Source organism: Myotis lucifugus, unplaced genomic scaffold, assembly GCF_000147115.1.
Source record: "Myotis lucifugus unplaced genomic scaffold, Myoluc2.0 scaffold_31, whole genome shotgun sequence".
Lineage (NCBI taxonomy): Eukaryota > Metazoa > Chordata > Mammalia > Chiroptera > Vespertilionidae > Myotis > Myotis lucifugus.
In genome coordinates this window covers 5,174,814-5,199,803 of record NW_005871079.1, presented here as the reverse complement: position 1 = coordinate 5,199,803, position 24,990 = coordinate 5,174,814, and the positions used below count along the sequence as shown (strand labels likewise).

General features: G+C 40.4%; 1 protein-coding gene across 9 annotated transcripts in view; it reads left to right on the top strand.

Annotated features, from left to right (window-relative positions):
• PRUNE2 (prune homolog 2) overlaps positions 1–24,990 on the top strand; it is a 208,397-nt gene that overhangs the window by 164,864 nt on the left and 18,543 nt on the right. For 5 of the 9 annotated variants that reach the window (XM_014454127.2, XM_014454126.2, XM_023752390.1 and 2 more), the window contains 7 exons: positions 3,104–3,183; positions 5,055–5,255; positions 16,383–16,556; positions 19,264–19,272; positions 22,074–22,176; positions 22,822–22,953; positions 24,084–24,170. In XM_014454127.2, coding sequence (XP_014309613.1) covers positions 3,104–3,183; positions 5,055–5,255; positions 16,383–16,556; positions 19,264–19,272; positions 22,074–22,176; positions 22,822–22,953; positions 24,084–24,170 — 786 coding nt within the window. Of the gene's footprint in view, positions 1–3,103; positions 3,184–5,054; positions 5,256–16,382; positions 16,557–17,173; positions 17,652–19,263; positions 19,273–22,073; positions 22,177–22,821; positions 22,956–24,083; positions 24,171–24,990 lie in introns of those variants that run through there. The other 4 variants (XM_023752392.1, XM_023752391.1, XM_023752396.1 and 1 more) reach the window with 3 other exon arrangements.

Genomic DNA, 24,990 nt, shown 5'->3' with positions numbered 1-24,990 from the left:
CCCCCACATAGGCCACATCTGGCTTTCTAGCACCTTCTTGACAGGGTCTCTGCTCTGTGTTACAAAGAAATATTGAGAGACAAGAGTTCTACTCACTAAGGTTCAGTGGCATGTACAGGCTCTGTGGGGATCTGTGCGGTACTGAAGTTTTCCCTTACCTGGGTTAGTGCTAAAATGATAGCGACCTTCGTTATGTTTTGTCCAACCATGACACATGCTTCAGTTAAATCGCTGATCCTGCTATTATGTTAAAAATGAGGGGCGGTAAAACCTTAAATTTACTCAGTGCTTTATAATTTACAGAATACTTGCATGCGTTTTATATTCTCCACAGTCACTGTGATGTTAGGTATTTATTATCACCATTTAAAATCACAAAAATGGTCAGCTAATTTCCTCAGAGTTAATTAGCTTGTCAGTACTAACAGTGGAACTATAACCTCATATCTAGGACTCTTTCAGTTGTTTCATGATGTTGCCCATAACTTACAAACAGTAATGAAATTTAAGACTGATACTATCTATTTTAAAAACCCTTATATTTATTTTGCAGTTAAGGTCAGTACCCTTATGTACTCTGTCAGGCTGTTAGTGAGTGGTATGCTATCTTTTTTTTTTTTTAGGTTGACTCGCAGGCAGAAAATAAGGTATTTGTACATTTTGGGTATTTTAACCTTGATAATTCAGTATTTATCAGGGTTTTACTTCTAGCAGGTGCTGGAGAAATAACAGTAAAGAAGACAGACATAGTTTCTGTCTTCATGAAGTTTCAAGGCTAATGGAGAAGGCAACTATAATAGATGGCAAAAAAAACTACAACAATAATAGATAACATTTTTATTCTTTCAGTGTTATTTGCAGGTATGGCACATCCTTCTCTTATTGGTGAGCAAACTGAGTAACTTGCCATATGGCAAGTGACAGACTAAGATTTGAATCCAGCTGCTCTCAACAGCAGCCTTTTGCCACTTTATAGGTACTGCAATGCAGGGTGAATGTCAAGGAGAATACACAGAAAACTTCAGATGACAAGGATCATTGTAAAGAATTCTGAAAAGCAGCAGCAGCATGGGAAACCCAGACATCCATCCCTCTGGGTCCCAGGACTTTCAGAACTGGGGCCTAGTGCAGGCTTTTTTTTTTTTCTCACCACTTCCACCTCTACCAACAGACAGTTTGGTCTGCTGCCACCCTGTGCGATGTGTCTGTGTTTGGCACAGATTATCTTGTTCCTGCCAATACATTATTGCCTTTGACTCACACACCAATCTCTTGCTCTCTATTTTTCTGTTAGGGTGCAGGGTTCATTTTAGAGAACATACATGGTAGAAGTCACAGCAAACGTACTGAGAAAGAAACTCCCTGAGGTTGTGTTTTTGAAGGGGTCTGTGGGGTTGATGGGTAAGGACACAGGCATTTACTTCACTCTGAGGAACAGCATTAAGTTATTGGTGATAGTCAGCATTATTTTAATCCCATTGTCCCATCTCCACCACAAGAGTGAGGCTGGTCTCTTTTGTTCCTCTATATCCTCAGCACATAGTAGACACTCAATACATATTCATTGAATAAACGAAGAAGTACAGTTATCACTAGAGGTGTAGAGTTTTGTTTTCATCAGAGGGTTATTGATAATTCGGATTTTGACTTGGATCCTAGAGAGTTTGATCATCTACATAAGCAAACTCCAAATGTTTGATAGACCCAGATTGAAGTGGGGAGAAGGCTCAATAAGAGAGAAAGAGAGGGACTAAATTTAGAACTTAACAATAAGGTTTATCATGGTTAAATTTGGATTCGTGTCTACATCACAAGGATTCACCCTGGATGAGTGAAGTTATATGGGAGCCACCAAGAAGATAAATACATTATTGTGATAAATGAGGATTTACTGAATGAGGGATGGGAGATGAAAATAAGTCAAGAGGAATTGACTGAACAGTGTGGTCAGTTTTCTACAAGAGCATATAAATTTGTCACAATTTTCCTCAGTACTTTTCTTGTCTAATCAATGCCTAGCCCAGGGCCATTTATATGAGTACACTTGTCTTACCAAGTGGGCTCATATAAATGGCCCTGGGCTCGGCATTGATTAGAGAGAAGAGACGGTAACTCATGACTGGAACCATCTTCACCAATATGTAATTCACAATGAATTTTTAAATTTTAAAGAATTAAAGAAAATAACATTGGTTGGTACCTTCTTAGGAATGTTAGGTACTTTACTCCATTGCTTAATCTTTTCAACAACTCATGAGGTAGGTGGTATACTAGTATCCCTATCCTATATAATAAAAGGCTAATATGCAAATCGACCAAACAGTGGAATGACTGATCATTATGACGCTCACTGAACACCAGGGAGCAGACGCTCAATGCAGGAGCTGCCCCTGGTGGTCAGTGCGCTCCCACAGGGGGAGCGCTGCTCAGCCAGAAGCTGGGCTCACGGCTGATGAGTGCAGCGGTGGTGGCGGGAGCCTCTCCCACCTCCAGCAGTGCTAAGGAGCAGTGAGCTGAGCGGTAAGGAGCAACAAGCAAGCGGGCAGTAAGGAGCGAGGGGTCCCAGACTATGAGAGGGTGCAGGCTGGGCTGAGTGCACGAACTTTGTGCACCAGGCCTCTGGTTTTACAAATAAAGAAAGTGAGACCAGCAGAGAATACTTTTCTGTGCCCGTGTTGTTTAAGGAATCTGCTCAAATTTACACAGAGGAAGAGATATATACAAAGTCAGTTCTATCTTTACTCCAAAGCACATATATTCCTTTCTTATTGAAAAATATATATTAATACCCTCTTAAGTATATTTTATTAGTGCTTTGCTTTTCCTGTTTCTGAGTGTTTTACTTGGGATGTGTTTACTTATATGAGCTGGTAGGAGGAGTGACAGGCCACATGCATAGAGTGACACTGGTGTCCATGGTTCTCATTCACAGTAACCGAGAAGGTCTTAATTTTAATTTATGGCCACTTAGCATGGATTCAGTACACGTACTTGATTCATTCCACGTGAATTAAAAATGTTATCCTGGAATCTCGGGGTTTTTCTTTCAAAGAAAAGTAAACCACACACAACTTTGAACACTCTTTGCTTTGCTGTCTTTCAGACCACTGCCAGAGGATGTAGGAATGGACATCCCCTTTGAGCAGGGAATGTTGAGTCCCGGTGCTGCAGACATGAGGCCTGGTGAGAGGAGCATTTGTTTATTTCCTTCAGCGCTATTCTATATTCAAACATTTTCATTATTCAGTGAGAGAACACTTCCTATGCCTCCAACTTGTGAAGAAAGGGGGAAAAATATGTGTGAAGAAGGTGTTAGGCTCAGTTTGGTTAATTTCAGGGTTGACTTGAATATTGATGCTCACAAGTGTGGGCCACCTTTTATAGTCTGAGCCATGGCCTTATCTGGCAATGTTTCCACTTCCTGTGATAACTGGCTACTGTATAGCATAACAGCAATTTCTAACTAACATCGAAGTTCACCAACTTTATACTTAAGTGTGAGAATGTTTAAAATTAGAAATGTGATATCAAGTAACCTGGTTATTAAAAAGAAAGAAAGAGAATGAAACCCTATACTCTAAGAGTGTACAACCCAAGGCATATTGAAAAAGGAAGTTAAAATTTTATTTTGGACACTTCTTTGAACTGTACCAGCTTCGGGATCATACCAAGATCCTGAATCCTGACCTTATCCGCCAAGCCTGAAATGGAGTAGGAAGAAGGGACTCAATTTTTTTTTTTTTTTTTGTCTAAGCATTTAAGTACATTCTTCAGAATACTAGTCATGTGACTTTTTTTTATTGTTAACAATTTTACAGATGATCCAATTCTCCCCTCCCCTCTTTGCTCCATCCATCCAACCCACACCTCCCCCCAGACCTTTACCACACTATTGTCTGTGTCCATGGCCTATGCATATGTGGCTATTTAAATTAATTAAAGTTAAAATAAATGGGAGAAGTTCAGTTCTTCAGTTACACTAGGTTTATTTCAATTCCTTAACATTTCTATCATTACAAAGATTTCTTCTGGATAGTACTGCTCTGAGAATTTCTATAATATAGAAATCCATTGTTTTTCAAACTTATTGGTAACTAGAAATTTTTTCAAATAATAAAAACATTACACGGGACATAGTTTGGGTGATGTTCTATACAGAACATCTTATGGCAAAAAAACGGTGTAAACTTCCTTATGAAAAGACCAGATTTGAATTCCAGAATTGAGAGGTATACCAGATGGCCTTCAGAATACTTTGTGAAAGAGAATCCTGAAATTCTATTTTTAGGAATATTTAATTAGGGTCAACCTGATTAAAAATTACTTCTCCAGTTCTTCTTCTGAGTGAATGACACATTAGTGGCAAGATATACATATTACAATTAAAATGTAGAAGCTACTTCCAGGAGCCTTAACATAAGACCATCCCTTAAGGTATGGGAACCAATGACAAACAATATTGGCATAAGAGGTAATGTAATGACTCCTTAATAAAAAAAAAAATGTAATCTGGGAGGATACCTCAGTTTTATTAAAAAGAAAGAAAGAAAGAATGCCAGCCAAAGAAATACCACTGCACATCACCCGCAGAGTTGTCAGAAGCTGAAGAAAAGTATTTGAGGACTATCTGTGAACATAGCAGATAAAGTTCTTACCCTCCATTCCATAGGATTAGTCTGCATGAACCATGATCAGTTATATGTAAGCTTAACTGTCTTTCTTATACAACACACACCGTAAAATTAAATTTAATATTATATCAGTTTTCAGTTCTGAAATCTGAGCAGGACAGTTCTGAAAACTAGTTTTCTGCCAATTTAGCAATGGCCCCCACTTCCTATTTCTACAGGGCCAGGGCTGATGAGGCTGGGACAAGCCAGCACTGAGGCCACTGGTCAAAAAGGGGGTTCTAAATCCCAGAGAAGAATTTTTTTAAGCAGGTCTACCTTCGCTAAAAAGGTTTTAAAAGTGTTTTTCCACTGGGTTCCACGCCCACTCTTGGCAGTCATGTATATGGTCTAATACCTGATATTTTTATTTTGTTTCTTCTTTAGAACCACCCAATTCACTGGATCTTAATGACACTCATCCTCAGAGAATCAAGCTCACAGCCCCAAATATCAATCTTTCTCTGGACCAGAGTGAAGGGTCTGTTCTCTCAGATGATAACCTGGACAGTCCAGATGAAATCGATATCAATGTGGATGAACTCGACACCCCTGACGAAGCGGATTCTTTTGAGTACACTGGGCATGGTAAGTTGCCAAGTTGGCAAGGCCAACATTTTGTGAAAAGTGAAATATTATCTAAGTGGCATTAATAACACACCTCCCATTTTGTTGCTGGTGACTCTTTTCTGTGATTTCTGGAAGCTTCTATTTGTATCTCAGCTCATAGGTGGCTGTGATTGACAGTTTAGAGCTTGACAAAGGTCACGCATAGCCATTGCTCTTTTGTTAAACCCCTACTCTTCCAGAGCCTATGCTAGGCATTGGGATTGAGGAAAGGCTGTTACATGCTGTATTGTAAGAAAATTGGGACTGGGTTTGCAGAGAAAAAGAATTTAATCTGGAAGATAAAATTTGAATTAGAGAATTACCAATTTCTCTGTACAAGCTTCCACTGTCTGAAATGTTCTTCTCCCAGATTCTTACATGGCTGTTCCCTTCTCTTTATTCAGATCCCCACCCCCCACCATCCAGTCACTCTCTATCCTAGTGCTCATTTTATTTTCCGTATCACTAATTGAAATCGTGATATTTAACTAATTGTTTGCATGTTTATTGTCTTTCAGTGGTTCTCAATCTGTGGGTCGCAACCCTTTTACAGGGGTCGCCCAAGACCATCGGAAAACACATATATAATTACATATTGTTTTTGTGATTAATCACTATGCTTTAATTATGTTCAATTTGTAACAATGAAATTAGGGGTCACCACAACATGAGGAACTGTATTAAAGGGTCGCAGCATTAGGAAGGTTGAGAACCACTACACTAGAGTGTCCGATCCATGAGAGCAGGGAATTGATTATGTTTGTTGTTATACGGCCGATAAAGTAGGAAGGAAGGACAAATGGAGTAGGCTGTGGTGAGGCAAGAATAAAAAGGGAGAAAATAAAAAGTTGCTGCATCAAACACAGACACTCCTAATACGAATATCAGTCTCATTTTAATTCTTTCTCTTGCTCAATGATATGGGGTTTGTTATGGAATCTGATGAACAAAATAAACTAACAAACAAAATAGAAACAGACTCTTAGGTATAGAGAACAGACTGACAGCTGTCAGAAGGGAAAGGGGTTGGGAGGCTGAGTGAAAGAGGTGAAGGGATTAAGCAAAAACAAAACAAAACAAAAAACTCTCATAGACACAGACAACAGTATGATGATTAGCAGAGGGAAAGGAGGGTGGGGGAAAGTAGAAGAGGTCAAGAGTATGTTTCTACTTTGTTAGTTTTTATAAATTCAATTAAAATAGATAAATAAATAAAATACCTTTGCTTTTTAAAAAATTTGAAATACTATTACTAAATGATGCTCTGACTTTTATAGTCATGTTAATTCCAGCAGTGTCATTCCTAGGGGAACATAATTAGGAAATTCATCAAATTAGTGAATTAATTCAACTAATGGTCATTGAGCCACCAGGGGCTACAAGGTTGACCAGCACAGATTGAGTTCTTGGCATCACAGAGCGGAAGGCTTTATCTCCTCAAGCTAATAATAAAAAGAAATAAAAAATTAAAAAAGGACGTGGGTTAACTACTAGTTCCATAGTTTATGCTGTTTTAAGTAGTGACTTTATATTGCATTTTTGCCATGCTTTTGAATTTCTATAATCATCTGGGCATTTGACCCTATAGGTTGAAATACACAAATAAGAAAAAAGAGGCCAAAGAAAGGCTTCCATTCATACTATTTTCTACCATCTCAGAGGCTTTCCCCCAGCTACTCCATCCATCCCAGCGACCCCCAGCTGCCCCGGCCCTTTTCCTGCTAAGATATTCTCACATGTGTGAATCATGTCTTGATTTACAATCCCACAGAAGACAGCTGTGGCATGACCCTGCAGGCTCCCCCCACCCCGCCCCCTGCACTTTCCTGTTGCCCCGGGGAGCTATATCACACCACATCTGAAGCTTTTATTTTTATAAATAGTCAAACTGCCAAGCAAAGTGGTAGTGGCTGAACACACTGGTAATTAAAGCTGCCACTTGCTGACATAGTTCTTTTTAGCCAATACAGTTATGCTGAGAGAACCAGCTTAACAGCCACAACCCTACTTTTAGGTCTTAAATTCAAAGGACAGAATTTGAATATAACTTGAATGTTAAAGTCCACCCTGATTGTCAGATGAAAGATGAATGTTTAGACACTTTTAAACAAAAACATCAGACACTGAAAACACAAAGTCTATCTGAATAGCTGTATTTTATAAACATGTAGACATGGATAGCTGACTGTGTTGAAAGGGATGGAATACATTTCAGTCCCAAATTATGAAATCAGTGCTTGAAAGCTGCATGTGCTTTGGGTTTCTTGTGTGAGCATTTGAAACTGGGCATATACATTCTAAACAAAATTGGAGTTTTTAAGGCACAGTATTCCAAAAGTATTTGGTCAGTAATTTATTCTATTTAATGAACACTTTTGTAGTGCTTACTATGTACCAGGATCTGTGCTAGCTACTTTATAAACATTAACTATGTTAATCCTTATGTCAATGCTATGAATAGCTATTTCCCTATTTTAAGATGAGAACACTGAGGCACAGAGAGGTTGAGTAATTTACCTAAGGTCACACAACTAGTAAATGTTAGAGCCAGCACTTAAGCCCTGAGTTATTGTCCTTGACTCCTGGGCCATCCTGCTTCTCCATAAATATACTGACAGTGACTAGGAGAGAGTTGTCTAGGTTGGGCTCACATAGCTGAAGCCAACCCTGATAGCACCCCCTCGCATTTACTCCCCATTTTATTCAGCCATTTTCATGACTGAGGGTTCTTACTTTGCCATGTTCTTGAAGGGCATTCAAGTCATTGCCTGTTTTACACAGTATCTAATGACCAACCATTACTGCCAGTTTATTTTCCCACACCGTGATTTTGCTTAATGAAAAAACTTTGAATTTCACTATCAAAAGATGTTAAATTGGTTTTTACTTCCAAGCAGTTTTCTTTTAATAATTGTGTCCAAATAGTTGGAAAATATCATTCAAAGTACTGATATAATTAAGGTTGGGTTTCCTTTGATATTTACAAGTGCCGAAGATATGAGAAATATGTAGGTAGTGAAGGACTTAGGAGGTCAGTCTTTCTATTAAAGGAAATCTGAGTTTTCTTTTTAATGCTTCATTATACTAATCTTAAAAACTTCAATATATCCAAAGGTCAGAAAAGATGATGACCTATTTCTGTTTTCCAAACCAACTGCAAAGTTATTTTTACCATAATTCATATCTCAGCAAAGGTATTTCATAAGAGAAATGGAAAAATGATAAAGAATTTTAGCCTGAATATTTCTGATAAGAATGTTATAAAAAATACTCCTGTGCTTTTATATTTTTGTTCTTCCTAAGTGATGTTTAGTTACTGTATTTAAGCTACCTTTTCTAAAACTAACCTGTAACTAGAGTTTTCTCTGTGAATAAGGTACTCCGAATTTTTCAAATGGTCAGGGAGTCACCTCATTTAACTTCCCTGTTTGCTATCTTCCACTATTTTCACAGCCAGCAGGCAAGCAGCTTATAGAATCAAGTCCATGTTTTAACTCTGCATGTAAACGAATCAAGTGTGGAGGTTATTTTATTTTACCCACAAGCAACCTTGTGCTGTTATGGTGTGGTCTGAAAGGTTGATTTTTCTTTGTACTTTTGTATGATGAGTTTTTACATTTAAATGTATTGCTTGCCTGCTCTTTATCACCATAAAAATGTTAGAAACTTGTTTGCTGAGTACAGGATGTCTTTCCTCTAATAAGAAAAAGTTTAAACATAACATCTTTTAAGGTTATTTACATCATCAGTGCAATATCACAATAGAGAAGCTAGTCACCTTCCCTAGATGTACGTCCCCAACTGAAGGCCACAGCTGACATCATTTCTAATTAGTCCATAATGACACCAATGGTGGATTTCTTACTGTAGTCCGTATAGCGTTTAAGAGCTTGTGCACTAAATCAAGAGCTTGTGTACTAAATCATTCAAGAGCTTGTGTATTAAGTCATTTCACAAAACATGGGAGAAAATGCTCAAGTTGACACCTCCCGTGTGTACCAGGCTTAATTGACTTCAACAGTGGCCAGAGAGAAAAATTTGTTACTGAGAAAAAAGAGACAAAGAAAATCAAGCATTTCTTAGTGGAGATGGCATGATACCAAAAATGAAATCTGGAGGACCTGGGGAATAGAGAGTTAAATGAGACCTGAAAATTTTCACAATAGTGAGAAAATGATGGCTAGGGGGAGGATGGTAATTTATAGTTATAGCAGAATTGTTATTAAGATCGGGTGGATAGTGTTAATTTAAGGAAGTAAATAAAGCTAGCTTTACTTTTTACTAGCTTATATTGTGGACTTATAAAAATGAACCTTAAGAGATGTACCCCTAGCCCTTAAATAATTTCTTTTGCCCATTTATACCAGTCCTCAGAGGTGGGGAAGGAGAAGGAACCCCGGCAACTGGCCAGCTCTCACCCTCTGAAACATTAGCAATAACATTTCATAAAATGGTCCAGCCTCAAAATTTTATACTAAAATTAGTAATAGTACTCTTGTTTTCTAAAAATAAACTGTAGAAAAATGTGTGTGTGTGCGTGTGTGTGTGTGTGTGTGTGTGTGTGTACATATTCTTAAGGTAGAGGTGTCCTTTCTTATTATGATGCAACTAGAGGCCTGATGCACGAAATTTGTACGGGGGTGGGGTTCCCTCAACCCGGCCTGCACCCTCTCACAATCCGGGACCCCTTGGGGGATGTCTGACTGCCAGTTTAGGCAGTTGGACATCCCTCTCGCAATCTGGGACTGCTGGCTCCTAACCCCTCTGCCTGCCTGCCTGATCGCCCCTAACCACTCATCTGCCTGCCTGATGGCCCCTAACCACTCGCCTGCCTGCTTGCCTGATCACCCCAACCCCTCTGCCTGTCTGCCTGATCACCCCTACCCACTCGCCTGCCTGCCTGATCACCCCTAACCACCTCTGCCTGCCTGCCTGATTGCCTCTAACCACTTGCCTGCCTGCCTAATCGCCCCTAACCACCTCTGCCTTGGCCCCTACTGCCCTGGCTTCGTCCGGAAGGTCGTTTGGCTGTCCAGTCTAATTAGCATATTATGCTTTTATTAGTATAGATAATAAAAAAATATAAAGATAAAAATGGATAGAGTCAACAACATAAAATATATTTACATTTAAAAAACACAAATTTAAAAGGAAAGCATAAGGCAAGAAAATAAGTGCAGTACATGACAAAGTTCTATATAAAGAACTCCCATAAACCAATAAGGACAATAGGTAAGGGACTTAAAAGTGCTTCCCTGTCAGTGGGAGAAATATTAATAGCCAATAAGCACTTAAAAATTCTCACCTTCTTGCCTTGGCTGGTTTATCTCAGTGGTTAGTGTTGGCCCACAGACTGAAGGGTCCAGGTTCAATTCCTAAGTAAGAGCATGTACCTGGGTTGCAGGCTTGATCCCAGCTGAGAGGTAACCGATTGATGTTTCTGTCTCTCTCACATCCATGTTTCTCTCTCTCTCCCTTCTCTCTCCCTTCTGCTCTCTCTAAAAATCAATGGGGAAAAAAATTATCCTTGGGTGAAGATTGACAAAAAATAAAATGAAAAATTCTCACCTTCTTTAATAATTAAATAAATACAAATTAAAACAATAAAGAGACAGGTTTCACCCTGAATTGTCAGGGGTTAGGAATTTTGATAAGCTCCAGTGTTTTTGACAGTGTGAGAAAACAGGAATTTCATATACTTTGGTGTCCTATTTTTCAGGGTAGAAATGTTCATAGAAACCTTAGGTGCTTACACCCTCTGATCCAGCATTCCATTGCTAGACACTTAGCCTATAGCAGTAGGTACTCAAATGAGGTAAGATATTTACTAAAGCAAATTCTTTCCAAGGAACAAAAACAAAATGAAATAAAGTTAAATTTCTATCCCTATGGGATTGATAAACTAAAAGACATCAGCAGAATGGAACTGGGGCTACTTTTATTTATTGATTGATTGGTTTGAGAGAGAGAGAGGAAGGTAGAGAGAGAGACATATCAGTTTGTTGTTTCACTTATTTATGCATTCATTGGTTGATTCTTGTATGCACCCTGACCGGAAATCAAACTTGAAACCTCAGCATATCAGGACAATGCTCTAAGCAACTGAGCTACTCGGCCAGGGCTCTAAGGCCACTTTAAAAACAGAGTTTATATACATTGAGACAGAAAGAAGCCTGTGTGATATTATTGAAGAGAACCACATTGTAGAACAGTGTGTACAGAACATGCAGAATATCTGGAATAATCACTCATGTGGAGGGGAAAGGTGTATGTGTACGCATGCACATAGGAAGAAGAATACATATCAAACCATGAGTGAGAGTGGCATTAAAGATTTTTTTTGTCTTTTTTTTTATTAATTAAGTCTTTATTGTTCAGATTATTACATTTGTTCCTCTTTTTCCCCCCCATAACTCCCCTCCACCCAGTTCCCACCCCACCCTCCGCCCTCACTTCCCACCCACTGTCCTCATTCATAGGTGCGTGATTTTTGTCCAGTCTCTTCCCGCATCCCCCTCACCCCTTTCCCCCCAAGAATAGTCAGTCCATTCCCTTTCTATGTCCCTGATTCTATGACAATCACCAGTTCATTCTGTTCATCAGATTATTTATTCACTTGATTTTTAGATTCACTTGTTGATAGATGTGTATTTGTTGTTCATAATTTATATCTTTACCTTTTTCTTCTTAAAGGATACCTTTCAGCATTTCATATAATACTGGTTTGGTGGTGATGAACTCCTTTAGCTTTTTCTTATCTGTGAAGCTCTTTATCTGACCTTCAATTCTGAATGATAGCTTTGCTGGATAAAGTAATCTTGGTTGTAGGTTCTTGGCATTCAGCACTTTGAATATTTCTTGCCACTCCCTTCTGGCCTGCAAAGTTTCTGTTGAGAAATCAGCTGACAGTCGTATGGGTACTCCCTTGTAGGTAACTGACTTTCTTTCTCTTGATGCTTTTAAGATTCTCTCTTTGTCTTTTGCTCTTGGCATTTTAATTATGATGTGTCTTGGTGTGGTCCTCTTTGGATTCATTTTGTTTGGGGTTCTCTGCACTTCCTGGACTTGTAAGTCTATTTCTTTCACCAGGTAGGGGAAGTTTTCTGTCATTATTTCTTCAAATAGGTTTTCAATATCTTGCTCTCTCTCTTCTTCTGGCACCCCTATAATTCGGATGTTGGTACGCTTGAAGCTGTCCCAGAGGCTCCTTACACTATCTTCGTATTTTTGGATTCTTTTTTCATTTTGCTTTTCCGGTTGGGTGTTTTTTTGCTTCTTCGTATTTCAAATCGTTGACTTGATTCTTGCTATCCTCTAGTCTGCTGTTGGGAGTCTGTATAATATCCTCCATTTCAGTCAGTGTATGCTTAATTTCCAGTTGGTCCTTTATCATAACCTCAAGGGTCTGATTAGATTTCTTGAGGATCTCACTACATTTATCGGCGGTCTCACCAGTCTTTTCGAGGGTCTTACTAAATTTATTGGCGGCTTCTAGAAAGTTCTTGAAAAACCTTAAAAGTGTGGTTTTGAACTCTATATCCAGCAGTTTGCTTTCCTCCATTTCTGTCATGTGTGTCTTGTTTCTTTGTCTCCGCATTTTTTATGCTTCCCTGTGTTGATAAAGTGGTTTCCTGTGCTAAGTGTCCTCTAGGGCCCAGTGGTTCAGCCTCCCCAATTACCTGAGGAGGACACTCTTGGTGCACCCCCTTGTGGTCTTTGTGCACAGTCTTGTTGTAGTTAAGCCTTAATTGTTGTAGGTAATACTGGGAGGGATTAACCTCCAGGCCAATTGGCTGTGAGAATCAGCTGTGTCTGCAGTGGGAGAACTTCTGTCCTGGATCTCTAGGGAGGTGCTAATCTAGCCTCTGCCTGAGGCTATCCAGCAAAAGCCTCCATGCAAGGCTTGGGCAGGGCGGGTTCCAGGGGATCAACAGGGCAGGTGGAGAGAGCAGTTATGGCTGCTCTCAGTCCTGCCTTCAGAGGCCCCGCTTCTCAGTGTTCCAGCAATTGCTGCAAGTACCTCCGAGAGAAAGCTGCCCTCGAGTTCCAACTGATGCCAGACAGTCCCGCTTCTCCCATATGAGCCTGAGACTCCCTCCCGATTGAAAAAGACAACCGCGCCCTCAGCCGCCAGCCCGCTCCTCATGCGCCTCTGTACCTTAGTATTTTACTTCCGCACCGCACCTCCTCTGAGTCTCAGTATGCTTTTCTCTTTCCTTCTAGTTGTAGAATTTCCACTCAGCCAGCCTTCCTGTGGTTCTGGGTGATGTCCGTTCCGTCTTTTAGTTGTATTTTTGAAGTGGTTGTGCAAGGCAGCAAACTCCAGTGTTTACCTATGCCACCATCTTGGTTTCCGGCATTAAAGATTTTTGTTGTTTTCATGATCAATTTCATATTGCTTATACTTTTATTGGTGTGTTTTACTTTTGTTGTTATTGTTGTTAATCCTTACCAGAGGATATTTTTCCATTGATTTTTAGAGAGAGTGGGAGAGAGGGAGAGGAAGAGAGAGAGAGAGAGAGAGAGAGAGAGAGAGAGAGAGAGAGAAGCATTGATGTGAGAGAAATACATTGGTTGGTTGCCTCCCACACATGCCCCGACCAGGGTCAAGGATTGAACCTGCAACCCAGGCACGTACCTTTGACCGGGAATTGAACCCGAGACCCTAAAGTGTTTGGGCCAACACTCTAACTTCTGAGCACACTGCCCAGGGTGAGTGTGTTTTACTTTTATAATCAGAAAAAAAGAATATAGTGTACAAAACTTTGAAATGAAGTAGCCTCAGTAAAGCATGCAGAAAACAAAACAAGCCCACACTGATCACCCAGGCCAATTTAGAGCAGGCCAAAAAGTCTCAAACAGGATGAAGAGGGGTTGGTGGATGGTGAGTTCATTGCAGGGGAGAGCCTGTGTATACAGCAGCATCAAAAGACAAACCAACAACAGAGCCCAGAGTTCTGCGGGCACAGAGACCAGATGGAAAACAGGGTCCCTGGAAGGGAGCTAAGAGGAGCATCCAAGGGCCCTAACCCAACAGGAAGGGAGAAGCAGGAAGGGATTCCATATGCAGATGAATGGATTTATAGCAGCAACACCGTGCTTGATCTGAAGCCAAAGGCTGCTGCTTTCCATCCTTAGTGAGCTGCTGAGCGCTGGTGGGAACACAGAGGAGGCCGGGAGAGGCAAGGCTCTGTGGGTGGTGGTAGCTGTTGGTGTTGGCAAAAAAGCCTAGGATTGCTTCCCAACTGGACTTCATTTTATTATTCTAAGTCGCAGGTAAATTAGACATGTTTGAATGTGTCTTACGGAATCTTCCGGAGCATAATAGCTTTGTTGTGGCTTCCTTAAAGATTGCCTCTATTTCCAGGAACTTGTCAAAGCTTTATTTACCCACTCACCTTCCCCATTTTTATTGAGTAGTCTGTGCAGGTTTCCAAGCTAAGTGTGGAGATGAATATTAAAGGTAATTCGGGCAGAACTTCTTAGCCCAAGGAACTCACAGCCTCATAGTAAAATAAACAAGAATGAGACAATCACACATTCGAGTTACAGTGTGATAGCTTAGAAGAGTAGAAAAGGTCAGGGTTTGACTATATTTGTGTTCTGACTCTGTGACCTAAGGTAACTACTGCAGTTAGTTTTCGCATTGGTATCATGTCTAGTATAACTACTGTGCCTGACACATGGTAGGTACTCAAAGTATTGCTATTATTATCCAAGTCCCATAAAAGAATATAAGTAAATCAAAGGTCATTTCCTTGAATGGAAAAATAGGATAGCCCAGCTCGTGTGACTCTGTGGTTGAACATTGACCCATGAACCAGGAGGTCACGGTTCTATTCCTAGGCAGGGCACATGCCTGAGTTGTGGGCTCACTCCCAGTAGAGGATGTGCAGGAGGCAGCTGATTGGTGATTCTCTCTGATCATTGATGTTTCTATCTCTCTCTCTCTACCTCTCCCTTCCTCTCTCTGAAATCAATAAAAACATATTTTTAAAAGAAAGAAAAATTAGATAATATCTCACAGAATTATTTTGAAAGTTATCAATAATCGTTTCCTCCAAATTACTTAAACCTACAAAGATTAATCATTGTTAAACTCTGCTAGTACTTGAAGCAAAAACAGAAACCATTGCTGTTTATTCTTTTAAAAAATGTAACATGAGTGCTTTTTCTGGATGCACAGGAGTGGGTAGTAAATTTCTCCCCCAAGATGCTCAGTGGGCTTCTTTTATTGCCTTATGCACCTATAAATAGGAGTCTTGAGAATTTGGGGCCTTGGAACATTTCTGGTCTACAAAGTTACTTTCTTGTGTTTCCTGTGAAATCTTGCTCTAGCATGTTTTGAAAAGTTCATGGGAAGTATATCAAATTTATGTCCAGATATGCTCCAAATAGGGATGGAGGTTCTGCTCCATTGTAAGAGTCTCAGAGCAGGGGTCTAGACCAGCCGTGGGCAAACTACGGCCCGCGGGCCGGATCCGGCCCATTTGAAATGAATAAAACTAAAAAAAAAAAGACCGTACCCTTTTATGTAATGATGTTTACTTTGAATTTATATTAGTTCACACAAACACTCCATCCATGCTTTTGTTCCAGCCCTCCGGTCCAGTTTAAGAACCCACTGTGGCCCTCGAGTCAAAAAGTTTGCCCACCTCTGGTCTAGACTGTGGTATCATCAAGAGACTAAGACCCTGCACACTCAGGATACACCAGGAAATGTGGCCCAAGGAAAACAAGATTATGTGGACCTGATAATAGCCTTTTACCCCATCAGAAAGGCCTGTGGTCTTCAACCTATATGACCAAGGATGAGCTGGTACAGCCTATCCCCTCTGGGCCACTACTGACAAAGGACAGCTCTAGCCCTGCATCTGTCCCCACCCTCAGCTTGATCTTAGCAATGTATCTGGTTGTTCAGTCAGTGAATCCTCAGACTTCCCTGAGTGTCATTTATGTGGTCAGGACGGTGTTAAGCGCTGTGATTTGTATAAAATAGGCAGTTCCATCAGGTTGACTCTGACAGGAGACAGCTGGTTGTTGAACTGCCTCAACGGTAAAGGTCTTGCTCCTTCAATGAAGCCTGGCTCTGTGCTTCCTTTCCAGAGATTCCCACAGCCAACAAAGATTCTGGCCAAGAGTCCGAGTCCATTCCGGAATATACGGCAGAAGAGGAGCGGGAGGACAACCGGCTGTGGAGGACAGTGGTGATTGGAGAACAAGAGCAGCGGATTGACATGAAGGTCATCGAGCCCTACAGGAGAGTCATTTCTCACGGAGGTAGTCCAGCTCTTTGTGGATCTTGGAACGGGGGAGCAGGCAGCCTTATATTTTTATTAGAAAATGAAACTAGGGTTCTCTGCAGCATGGCACCCCACAGACCCTATTGGGCAGTCAATGTTTAGGGGACTGTAGAGCTAAATATATCACTTCACACCCAATTCTATAAACATTGCAAAGCCGACTATGCAAAAATAATTTTCCAATGTGAAAAATGCTTTTCATATCACAGATCTGATAGTTGTCATCTTCTATGCAATTTTTTTGAAAGCCAGAGTTGTCCAGTTTAATAATGTCTGTTCAGAATTCATTTGGGTTGGTTGTAGGGTTTAATTGAATTGTTTTTGAGTCCATACTACCGTAGCCTGCAATAAGATCGCTATAGTAGAGCTGCTTCTAATCACAAAATAGTATTTTGAATCCTCTTCAGAAGCTTTAGGAAATCTTTTTAGACTCAGCCTTGTCATTGTTTTCCCCTCCCTGAAACTGGCTTTTCTCTAAACTCCATTACACCTGTGCCTGACAACAGCCAGTTCCAGCCAAAACCTCCACGTGCCTAGTGAGGGGTAAGGGAGGACAGTGGTGATTGGAGAACAAGTGGTGTTTTGTATTTCTAGTGCTTTCTTGGAGCTTCAGAGCCTGGACTAATCCGGGATTCACAACAAGTCAGATGAGCAACACATTTAACATGGTCAACTTCAGAAAGCATCGACGGCTTTTTTATTTTTCTGCTGCATGCACTCCTTCCCTGCAGTCCCGAGGCACCCCCCTAACCACTCGGCTGTTCCGGAACAGTGTAAGCTGACGAGGCAAACATTCTTCCCTCTTCCTCATCAAGGACAGGGAAACAAGCATCTTGGGACAACATTAAACTCCTAGCTTTTGTTTTCTAACTGGCAGAAGGACATTTTGTATTTTTCAATCAAATTTCCCTCCACCAGCAAATTTTCCACTTTCCAGCCCATGCATTGCTCCCTGCAGGTAAGTATCTGACCACCCGGGACTCCAACCATGACAGTGAAGGAAAATGCCAATAGGTGTCCTCAGCCATGACCTTCCTTTTCCCTGCTTCATAGTGTGGCCTGAAATGGCAATATGTCCCCAGGATAGTGCCGTGGGCTAGGGCCATTTCCTCTGAGAGAAACTTTCCCATAGCCCTTCAGAATAGAGCTGGCTTGACCTCCCGGAGATGACAGACAAGTGGTCATAGAGCCAACCCTTTGGTATGATGAAAACCTTAACGTCACCCAGATCTTCCCAGAAGGCCATGCCTCCTTTGTACCACCCATCGGGCACAAAGGAGGTATGATTTGTTTGGAAATAAAAAACAAATCAGAGGCTAAATATAAAAGTAGCCTGTGTTCATTCTTAAAAAAGGACAAAAAAGTGTAGAACAGTGATAATATTTATACATTTCTACCCCTTGGTCTTAAATGGAGAGCCGTTGGTTGTAAAGAAGGCAGGCTCACTGCTCCGCTGCTCTCCTAACACCTCTTGTCCCTCCAGTACACCCCCCTGCCTGTTCTTTCCACCACAGTAAAAGTATGTGGGTTGTGTGAGTGGGTCTGCTGCCTGAATTAGGAGAGAGTGGTTGTCATCAACACAGTAGGGACAGAAAAAGCCCTGCTTCTGCCTGTCACGTCCTCTGGGATATAACTGAGCTGACCCCTCAGGGATGACCTGGTTTGCTGTGCCCTCCATCCCTGCCACCTGCTCCCATTGGCATTAGCTCCTCTTCGTCCTGTTGCTGAGTTCGGTTTTTGTCTGTGTGACTGTCCAGTTTGGAAGACAAGGCCACCTTTCCTACCCCCAGCTCCACCTCGTCTTTCTCTGGGCGCTGGCCTGCATGAGTGTGCCTCTGGCTGCACCCATCTAGCACGTTAGCGCGATGCCGCCTCTTCCTATGCCCTGAACAGCTTTTGTGCTCCGTAGGCAAAGATCGTTCAGATGTTGCTTCTGAATTTGTCAGAGCTTTGTCTTCTGTGTTGGAAGCTCACACCACTTTCTTAGACCTTAGCGATGAGAAGGCAGCCTTCCTTGGTTACCAGTCTGTGGAGTTGGCCATCCTGGCTTCTGATGAGCATTTAAAAAGCAGCACCCACCGTGGATGGGGATCTTGTGTTGGTGTCTTGCATTTTGCTATAAGGATGTTTTCCCATTCAGGCCAACAGAGAAGTGCCAGCTGTTGTGCTCTATGCAATTGCAAGATGAGAGTTGGGGGTGGTTAAAAGAGCTGCATAAATTACCCAGAAAACAAGGCCTTACCAAGTGTCCATACCAGTTGGGAATATCAGCGTGGGAGAGCAGTCTTTGAACAAATAATCCGGTCCTCTGCTTTAGTGACCTCGACGTGAGCTATTGTCAGAGGCCCTGCACACATTTACAATAATGGGGTTCAAGACCCAATTTTTCCAGGAATTAATTTGTGATCTTGATAATTAATCACATAACTTCTCTGGGCTTCAATCACTTCATCAGTCATAAGAGGGTGACCAATATTCCTGCCATCTGCTTAAATAAAAAAGCAAAGAGAGGGCTGGGTGGTTTGAATCCGCCAGCAGCATGGGGTCACTCTGAGGCCAGAACTGGCTTTTTTGAACTTAAAGCAGAGAATATATTTAAATGACCAAGGGCAGTTGTGCCATAGCATTGTAACAAGGAGTTTCCTTTCTTGTTTTTGTTTTTGTTTTGTTTTGTTTCATTATAGGAGATTCAGGTAACCTTCTCTGCCGTGTTGCTGGACAAATGATCCTGGAAAGAATGAGAAGAGTTACTGGCTGGTGTGTGTGTGTGTGTGTGTGTGTGATGTTTTGGTTGTGACTGTGGCATCTTTCCTTCTGTCTCCATTCCATTTGCGGGCCAGCAAACTTGTGTTACGTCCCTTTCATGCCTGTCTGTCCTGCCTCAGGTAAGGTTTGCATCACTGCTTCAGAGGGTCTCAGGAGGCACCATGGTGGGATTGCTCACGCACCTCAGCACACATGCCCTGGATCCACCTTATGGTCATTGAGAAGAGAGGCTAATAAAATACACATTTTTAAAACCCAAATTTCAAATGCATCATGCAGTTGCTGACGGGCAACTTCACACGAGGAAGCTGCATATTTAGAATAGAAGTCGGGTTAGCCAGTCCCCTTGAGGAAATCTGTGAGGGACAAGAGGGAATGGTCCACTCATTCTGGTCATTGCACTTTGTCAGCCGTTGCTATTTACAGTGTCTTCAAAGCCTGTCAACAATGGCACCAGCTCTTGACTTAGATGGAGAACTCTCCTGAGGAGCTCTTCTCCTTCCATTTCCTTTCATACATCTCCTCCTCGCCTCCTGTTTCCTTCCTCTCTCTTTTCTTCCCTTCCAACTGTTCAGGTGCCCCAAAGTACAAAAAGCCGTCTTCGTAAATTTTAGTAATTTTTATGTAGAGCCATTCCTGACTTAGACAATGGTCAGAAGGTGGTAAGTTGGTCCTTAAGCATTTGTTTGGTTACATGAACTCCAGTGAACATGACAGCATTCCAAGGACAGACAGCATGGACACAGAGCTGAACTGCCATTTAAGACGACCTCTGAAATACTGTTCATAAACCCCAGGCTTTCATTTTTTGAGAAACTCTTAGAAATTCTTCAGAAATAGAAAAAGAAATCAAAGCAACTGAACAGTCGTGATCTTGACGTTATTCTGACAGCCAAACAGCTACATTTAGAAGGATGCTTTCCAAAGGATGCTTTTGCACCTGCTTTTAAGCTGGATTCATATGTCTGTTGTCTCTTCTGATGAAGCCACCTTTTTCATTGTGCTGAGTCCGCATTGCATACCTTCATGGGGTAGGATTAGTGTAGCTAAGTCAACTTATCCTTTATGAATTTCCATTTAAGCTTCTTAAAAGAAAATTGTTCCGAGGAACAAATACTTCTTGTATTGAAATATATCTCCCTCATTTTCCTTCATATCACATTCTAAAAGTGTGTTGGCAAATATTGACATATTGGAAAAGATGGAACTAAGGCAAAGAGTCCAGAGGGAAGCTACTGCAATCCTGTTTCACAAACATGTGTTGCATCAGATATAGACTTACATAGGTAGCATCTTCTGTAAACACTGTATACAACCTCAAATTAGTAATACACATGAACCCATAATTTGATATATTTTTAGATGGTATCACTCTCTTCTCCACCTCTTTTGTGGTAGAATCCCACTCTCTCTTTGTAGAGAACATCTTATTAAACTGCTTTTCAAAAGTTAAGCCCCATCCAAATCTATATCCAGCCAGTATTTTACTGCCTTGTCATCACCAGAGGGGTATTTAGAGTTCAGAAGGAATGAGACACACTGAGTTCTGAGAGGACTGGATCAGGCGTGAGCGTGTGTCCTGTCCTCCCCCTCAGAGCTTTGAGGAAATCTCTGTAATGATTCTGAAGCTCAGAACTATGTGATACGACAAAAATTGCAAGTGTTTAAAAGGGGCTATAAAAACATGACCCTACAGTGCATTGCTTCCATGTTGAAGTCTGGAAGACACGTGAGATCCCATACACAAACCCATGGGAAACTGATCAACCGCTGCCATGAATTTCAAAGATGAGCTCTAAGGGAACCCAGAGCTTGATTAAAGGATGGAGCCGAGCTTTCCAAAATGGGTAAAATGTCCTGAGATATCTCTGCATTTTCCTTGGCCCTCGGAGTTTCAATAACACACTTGTCTGCATCTCCTGTCTCCTATTTTCTCACCACCATCTGCAAATAGAACTCCACCCTCCACCCATGTTGCCAAGAAGTAATTCTCCAGTTTTTTCCAAAGCATCTGTTTTCCTAAAACTCCAGACCAACCCTTCTTGAGTTTGCCCTTTCTCTAAGAGACGAGGCTCTGACTTCTGTGCCCAGTTATCTCTACCTGAGAGTGTTTCCCTCACCGTCTATCGCACCTGGAGATCACAGGGAACCAGTCCTCCAAATCAAAGCCAAGGCGGTTACTTGTCTACTCACAAGCATCTGGTCGCTCAAGTCTGTGAGTCGGAGATTGTAGTGGAATTTGGTGACTAAGTTTTCCCTTCAAGTTAAAATTTAAAAGAGCTGAAAATGTGAATTACTCTGGACCATTTTTTTTATTAGCCATGAAAGGAAAAGAAGTATTATATAAATTATGTTCTTAAAATATATAAATTAGAAACCCATAAATCAGAAGGTGTTGCTCCTATCCTTTGATAAATTGAGTATTTATACACCCGGGCATGACTATGTACAACACATATAATCGTTCACAATATATGGATACCCGATATATGCAAATATATTCACACACTATATTTAAGACTCTAGATAACATATATGTTAACCACTGGGAGATAATTATATGTGTATATACTTATAAAAGTATAGTCTGTATAATACTCAATTAAAGATATATCTGTTACAACCACAGCCACACACTTGCCAAGGCTTCCAGATTTATTCTTTAGGTTAAATATTATCTTGTTAAAGCTTTCAATTGGTTACAAATGTCTTTTTGTTTGTCTCCCAGGATACTATGGGGATGGCCTAAATGCCATCATTGTGTTTGCCGCCTGTTTTCTGCCAGACAGCAGTCGGGCGGATTACCACTATGTCATGGAAAATCTTTTCCTGTGAGTGATACTTACAACAAAGTGCTTTGAGTTAATGTCTGTGGGCATGTATGGCAGATCAGCATCTTTAATAAAAGGAAATAAGTGATGTAGACTGTGCTAAGCCTTTGAGAAAAAGCCAATGAAATCTCTGTCTAGGAACATTGCTCAAGAGACTAAAACCTTTAAAGTCACTCTTGCCAGTAGAATGGATTGAAAACTAAACAAACACAGCTTGGCCTGCATTTTAAAATGCTGTAACATTTCCTCTGGGTGAAGTGTTAATATTTGTTCCCCGATAACATGTTCTTAGTCAACAGATGAGAACCTGGCTTCATTTAGATCTGCCCTTATTTAATCTGGGTTGTCCTTAGTATATGATAACATTTTTGACATTTTTGAAAGTTAGGTTTCTTACCCACACATATTTTTAGTGTACCTGCATTAAAAAAAAAAAAGAAAGATAACTGTATATTTAAATGAACAGTACTCACTCTCAGAAATGATCTTAGGTAACTGCATTCTTCTCCAGGTGAAGAGGTAATATGCACAACCATTCTCAAATGTTATACACCCTGTCATTTAAATGTTATCTAATTATGGTGTAGATAAAATGAAGCATTTCATGTGGGAACTGAAAACACTCCTCTTCCTTCCTGTGATCAGATATGTAATAAGTACTTTAGAGTTGATGGTAGCTGAAGATTATATGATTGTGTACTTGAATGGTGCAACCCCAAGACGGAAGATGCCAGGGCTGGGCTGGATGAAGAAATGCTACCAGATGATTGACAGACGGTAGGTGGGCTCCATTATTTAATCCCTAGTTTTACTTTCTCAATAATTCCTATTTCTGACTCCCTTTTAGTCTACCAAAATGCAGTTATATTTTAGGAACATTGAATTATGCAGAGTTGAGATAATAAATGATAACATATTAATCAAAGTGTCACTTGGTGCCCCAAGCAAATCCTCCCCCAATTTTGTTAAATGTTGTAGTGTCAGATCTAATGACCAAACTGTGCTTTAAATTCTGCATGTTATTGCCACATTGAGGCGCAATTTGAGCTGCTAAACCAGCATCTACAATTCTCTACTCGTGCCATGTGATCTTGATGCTATTAATGTGCATTGGGTCTATTATGATTTTGGAAAATGTTGAGCTCTTATTTCAGAATTCACTGTTAATTCATGTTAACCACTAGCCCATAAGGTGCCTTTGGGTGCCCCTTCTTCAAGATACTTTACTTTCATTCGTACTGGTTTTAATAGAACAAAACATATTATTGCCATGTATAGGGAAACTGTCATAATAAACATACCAGTTTATGATATCTATGATGGGTGTGGTGTCCACTTAGATGTAGCTCCTTACATAACAGCACATGCGTGCCCTGTTACAGTAACTAAAATTCGTTTAATGATCCAAACATTCATAAAGTAGCATTACTAACGCTGAAAAATGTGCCTGAAAATCAAGAACATTAAAATGGTAACCTGCAGGCCAAACAACCACTTGATATATGGTTTCTGTTTTCACTATATGTAAGCGGACACCAAGGCTCAGAGATCAAATAAATTAAGTTGCTTGTAAAAGTATACTTTTCAAAATAGTAAGGATAATGCTGACAAAAATGAAAAGCATTGTTAAGCAAAAATATGCCATGATGGTTATAGATTTATGGACTCTGTGAATACAACCACTTTAGTTTACATTTATTCTAAGAAAATAAGGCTTGAATCATAAAAGTTTCAAATTACATATCAAAAGGCATTTTTTATGAATTATGACTATTCTATACTTTCCCTATTGGTAATAGCAACTTGCCTAGAACTCTGTGTATATATTCTTATTTGGGAACATGCTTTCTTTTTTAATTCCCACTAAAAATGGGTTATGAATAATTGTTTTTCCTTTTTCAAACTAGGTTGCGGAAGAATTTGAAATCATTCATCATTGTTCATCCATCTTGGTTCATCAGAACACTCCTTGCAGTGACACGACCTTTTATAAGGTTTGATTATTATTATAGTAAAAGTAAAAGCATTATTAGTAGATTTTTTAAAATGTATTAATTGACCTATAAACAAGAATTCATAAACTAAGAGGGTATTTAGGAAGATATTTGCCTCTGCCTTTCCTGGAAAGATACATTAGACTATCCAGTGAGAGACACTAATTAAGAGTGAGCATTATTTCATAATGATTGTTTCACCACCAATTATTATAAAGCATGATCTCTATGTGGGTTGCTGTAAATATAAAAGATGACAGGGTGGGCTTCCATGTCACCTTACACAAAGGAATAGACAATACTTTTAAAGTGATATATGGTAAAGAGAATAGAAAAGACAGAGTAACATGACAATAGAAAATAAAGACAAAAACCAAGGACAGAAGCAGGAGCCATGTCTTATCTTTTTTTTTTTAAAATATATTTTATTGATTTTTTACAGAGAAGAAGGGAGAGGGACAGAGAGTTAGAAACATCGATGAGAGAGAAACATCGATCAGCTGCCTCCTGCACACTCCCCACTGGGTATGTGCCCGCAACCAAGGTACATGCCCTTGACCGGAATCGAACCTGGGACCCCTGAGTCCACAGGCCGACGCTCTATCCACTGAGCCAAACCGATCAGGGCCATGTCTTATCTTAATTGTTCTATTTTTGTTGAACAAATATCATGTGGGTCACCAAAGTTAGATAAAGAGTCTGGGTAGCCTTGTTGACAGCTGTTTTAAATCTCCCATGAGGATTCTCAGTTTCCTTTTGGTTCAATTCAGTGAATATTTATTCATCATTTATGTTGTCCCACATGCTCTAAACCCTTACA